Source organism: Vicia villosa, linkage group LG5, assembly GCF_029867415.1.
Source record: "Vicia villosa cultivar HV-30 ecotype Madison, WI linkage group LG5, Vvil1.0, whole genome shotgun sequence".
Taxonomy (NCBI): domain Eukaryota; kingdom Viridiplantae; phylum Streptophyta; class Magnoliopsida; order Fabales; family Fabaceae; genus Vicia; species Vicia villosa.
In genome coordinates this window covers 43,107,825-43,112,112 of record NC_081184.1, presented here as the reverse complement: position 1 = coordinate 43,112,112, position 4,288 = coordinate 43,107,825, and the positions used below count along the sequence as shown (strand labels likewise).

General features: G+C 38.1%; 1 protein-coding gene across 1 annotated transcript; it reads right to left on the bottom strand.

The window, feature by feature from the left end:
- Positions 1 to 205: 205 nt before the first annotated feature.
- On the bottom strand, positions 206 to 775 carry LOC131604580 (cell wall integrity and stress response component 1-like). The gene has a single exon (XM_058877015.1). The coding sequence runs from the start codon at positions 773 to 775 to the stop codon at positions 206 to 208; it is 570 nt and encodes a 189-aa protein (XP_058732998.1).
- Positions 776 to 4,288: the final 3,513 nt, after the last annotated feature.

The window sequence follows — 4,288 nt, the reverse complement described above, 5'->3', positions numbered from 1 at the left end:
AGGACCCTCGATGACCTTGAACTAGCCTCCTCTTGGGCTTTGTACAAGGACCCACAGGCTTCTTAAAAGCATTCCCAGCTTCCAAGATTGGGTCACCCTCTCGAGAAGGGGGTTGGTTATTTCTTCGCCTAGTTTGTGGAACTCCCATAAAATCTTCCATTCGATTTATTTGTGATGATATTTTTTGGAAGGTTTCCATATTGTCCTAGTTAGTTATGGTCATGTTTGCTACTAATGGGGTAAAGAGCGACCCTATTTCTTTGGCAGGAGCACCTAGCATATCATGGTTACTTGCGTCCATTTCTTGCCTAAACGTTGCTTGACTGTTGGTAGTTAAAAGAGGCAATTGGCTAGATGTGCCTGCATTTTGTGCACTTTGACCTACCGAACCTGTATTAGGCGAAAATGTCGTGGCATTAGGTGCAGTATATGTAGATCCTGCCAAATAAGAATACGGCATTCCATAAGGGTTTCCAGGCCTCCATACATCAAATGGGGATGAGAACGGCCTTGGAGATTGTACTTGACTTGTCGAGAAATGAAGCATCTCATTTGTGCCTGTCGCCTGAGGCATGGTAGTCGAACTGGAAATTGGGATCGTTCCTGTTGTGTTTTCGGGCATGGCTTGGGAACTAACTGCAGCTGCAGATCCTCCCAACATGGCTATTTCCTGTTCTTGCGACGTAGATGTTGAAACATGTGTAGTACTTGCTGCTACTGTTCCTGACCCTTGTGGGGGATCTTGATGCCCCCCTCCACTGGTCGAATTGACCATTTTCTTATTGTACCTTCGTTTTGGAATCGGTGGCGCACTGCTGGTTAATTTACCGTTCCTAAGGTTCATACAAGGTCTAGATATGTTCTAGACAAAACAAAACAACCAATTAATAACAATCTGGTTGACACTATCCCACCGGGCGTGCCAATTTGTTTACGGTGATTTCCGGTAAACAACCGCTAGTCTTCCAAACTATAGAATATACTTTGGTTACTCGCATGATCGACTAGATTGATGCATAGTCAAAATGGTTGTTATTTGTGATGAATTGGTTCATATTGGTTGATTACTTGGTCTTCGATATTAGAAATAAATAGACAAAATGTAAAGACTAACAATCACCTTGTAATACACGTAAATAAAACTCTGGCGAAAGATAGAGTAAAGATAAACATGCAAGAAATTTAAAGTATAAGAATGTAACTTGCAGAAAGTAAAGACTTCGAAATAAGTTTAAACGAAAGATAAAGTTGCAAGAATGTAAATGGCTAGAATGTAACGAAAGATAGAAAAATATTGAAAAGATACTTGCATAAAGATGAATACAAACGTATTTAAAATGGTGGTGTCATACGTACATTTCTCAGCGAACTCGTTCTCTTAACGCTTGATACTTGAGTAATTTGTGAGTAATTTGTGAGTGATTTGTACAAAATGAACACACGGAATCCTAACATTAAGACCCTTATTTATACTAATTTCGACGCTAACAGTCCTACACTAACATGATGCCACGTTGCTCACATGCATACGCTTCGAATCCCTAGGGCGCCATCTGTCCTTATTCAGTTACACAGACTCTTTCAAATTCAAATCCTCTCGCCTGAATCCTCTTTCGATACGTGGCAACGTGATCAGAACCGAGAATTCTACGAAAACACGCCAAGCTTCAGTACCCTTCGTATTTCATAAAAACGCTTAAGTCTTAAAGATAATTTACTTCGAACTAGCTCCAATACTTATTATCTTTGTTTCAACTTAAACAACATCCTCGAAAATGGCCATCAGTAGCCATTTTATTTCTCGAATGGTCATCAGTAGCCATTCTTCCTTGAACTTTAACCCTTCAAAGAATATTTTTTTCAAACGAAATCTCCAGCCAACAGAATGTTCAAGGCAATGTGATTCCAACTGATATGGAAGGAAAGGTTGATTCAAACTTCTATGCCGGATCTACTTCAGGTCAGAAGCACAACACACTGTCTTGGATTCAGGATTCTCCACTTTATCAGTCTTTGATTGTTTCTCAGCCAAGTCAAAAGGGGAATACACCTGAACAGATTGGGTATTTGAATCATCACCAACAACAGGGTCCACAAAGGCTAAGGAGACCACCAAGAAAAATTGACCCAATTCCTATGACCTATAGTCAACTACTCTCTAATTTACTCCAGGATTCTTTGGTCCAACTAAGGGAATCTATGCCCCCTCCAACACCAATTCCTCAGGGATATGACTTAAATTCCAAGTATGAGTACCATTCTGGGGCATCTGGACATTCAACTGAGGATTCTAATATTCTGAAACGCAAAGTCCAGGATCTCATTGACTCCAAAGCGATATCATTCACTCCAAATGGCCCGCACATAAATTGAAGAGTTCATGCCCAAATGAATGTCCGTATTCCATGAAGCATCACCAAAGAACAATAAGCCCAGACGGAGTCAAGCCTCCTCAACAATGGCAATCATCATTTCATTTATGTAGTCTCATTTGCAATATTTCTTGTTTTGTTGAAAGCTACTTCCATGATTAAGTTCGTTGGTATGATAATAATAAAAGTACCACAAATTCTTGTGCAACTTCGTCGGAATCTTTTTCCAGGTGGTAATCAAGAGTGTTCTGTAGAAGCATCTCTCATTCTCAAGGTTCTTGTGCTCAGTTGTATCCCTGAGGGTTGGTGTTTCAGTTGGTGTTTTGGGCTTTCATCACAACAGATAGCTTTTCTAAGTTTGATGACCATGCAAGGTTCCTCCGTGTTTGATGGTGAATACTACTCCAACATCTATGCTTGGGGCTCCCGATTGAGCGATAAGCAAGACGCACTCTTATCTTGAGCATTGCATCACTCGCATTTCTCGAATCCCTAAAGTAATGCAAAAATTTAAAACTCTTGGATGACTTCGTTGGAGTTTTCTTTTGAAGTAATCTGAAGTGTTTGGAAGGAACATATGATAATGCTAAGTGACTACCATGCTGGAGCACAAAGCCATTCAACTGAGGATTGTGTGTCGTTCACTCCAAGAGGTTCATGCATAAATTGAGGTCCCTATGAGGTCTCAAAATTCCAAGAAGTATTCAAGAGCAATAAGTCTAGACGGAGTCAAGTCTCCTCAACAATGACATTCATTTAGTTCTTTACCACACTTTTATTTGTAATTTTCCTTTGTTTGTTTAAGCATTGATAGCATGTAAAAGCTTGTTAATTGTTGAATGAAAATAAAAATGCATTGTTTATGTTTTTCTTGAAGTAATCCATTTGTTATCACTCATAAAATGTTTTGGCATTGTAGCAACCTGCCCTAAAAATTAGACTTTTAGAGTCGCCACCTATTCTGAAGGGCGAATAGGAAACCCTACGCAGTTAAGAGATCAGGGTAAGATACTATATTCAGGTCGAGGGAAGGTGTTAGGCACCCTCAACCCTTTCCTAAGGTTTGTTCTAAAGATAAAGGTTTATGGCTAAAATTGAGGTTTATAGCTAAGGAAGTGAATAGGGGAAAAATTGAGATTTTAGGGAGGGGGACTCGCCTTGTTGCCAAGTGCCTACGTATCTCCTCAGGGAGAATCAGAGTCAACGTAGTTCGGGGAAGGGTTGTACGCCCTTAAGGTTTGAAATTTGATTTGAAGGTTTGAAGGCTTTTGGACAGCCTATCGTAGTTTGAATGAGGATAAAAATCCGTAATTTGAAATTGGAGTTTGAAAGATGTTTGAAGAGTGTTCTGAGATTTGGATTTGGGCGTACAACCCTGGTTTGATATGGCACTATTAACCGCAACGATCAATAGATTCGATCGCCATAGTTAACAGATTGAAAGTTGTATCGTTACCAATTTTAATCAATTAATTTGATTATTACCAATAACGAATTATAGTATTTTAATAATTAATTTGTATCGTTACCCCTCATAATCGATTGATTCGACTAAAAAGAATAACAAATTTGAAGTTAGAAAATAGAGAGGTTAATCATCGCGACTAATAAGATAGTCGAAACCATTTAACCAAATAGAGATTAATTGTATTTTAATTAAATAACATTTTAATTAAAATTCATTATTGCCCATAGCGATTAATTAATTTAATCGGAACGAACAACAAATTGTATTTTTAGTATTAATATCATATAATAATTTATTAAAAAAATAATTATTATTACATAAATAAATATACTAAAAAGCATTTTAATTTAAATGCATAATAGAAATTATTTAAGTTTAATTAGGATTGTAATTCAGTGTGGTTGAATGGAAAGCTCATGGTATAGGGCACCAGATCCTGGCCGTGAGA

Bases quoted from the DNA above. Each gene is read 5' to 3' on its own strand.
- LOC131604580 (XM_058877015.1), bottom strand. From the start codon at position 775: ATGGTCAATTCGACCAGTGGAGGGGGGCATCAAGATCCCCCACAAGGG.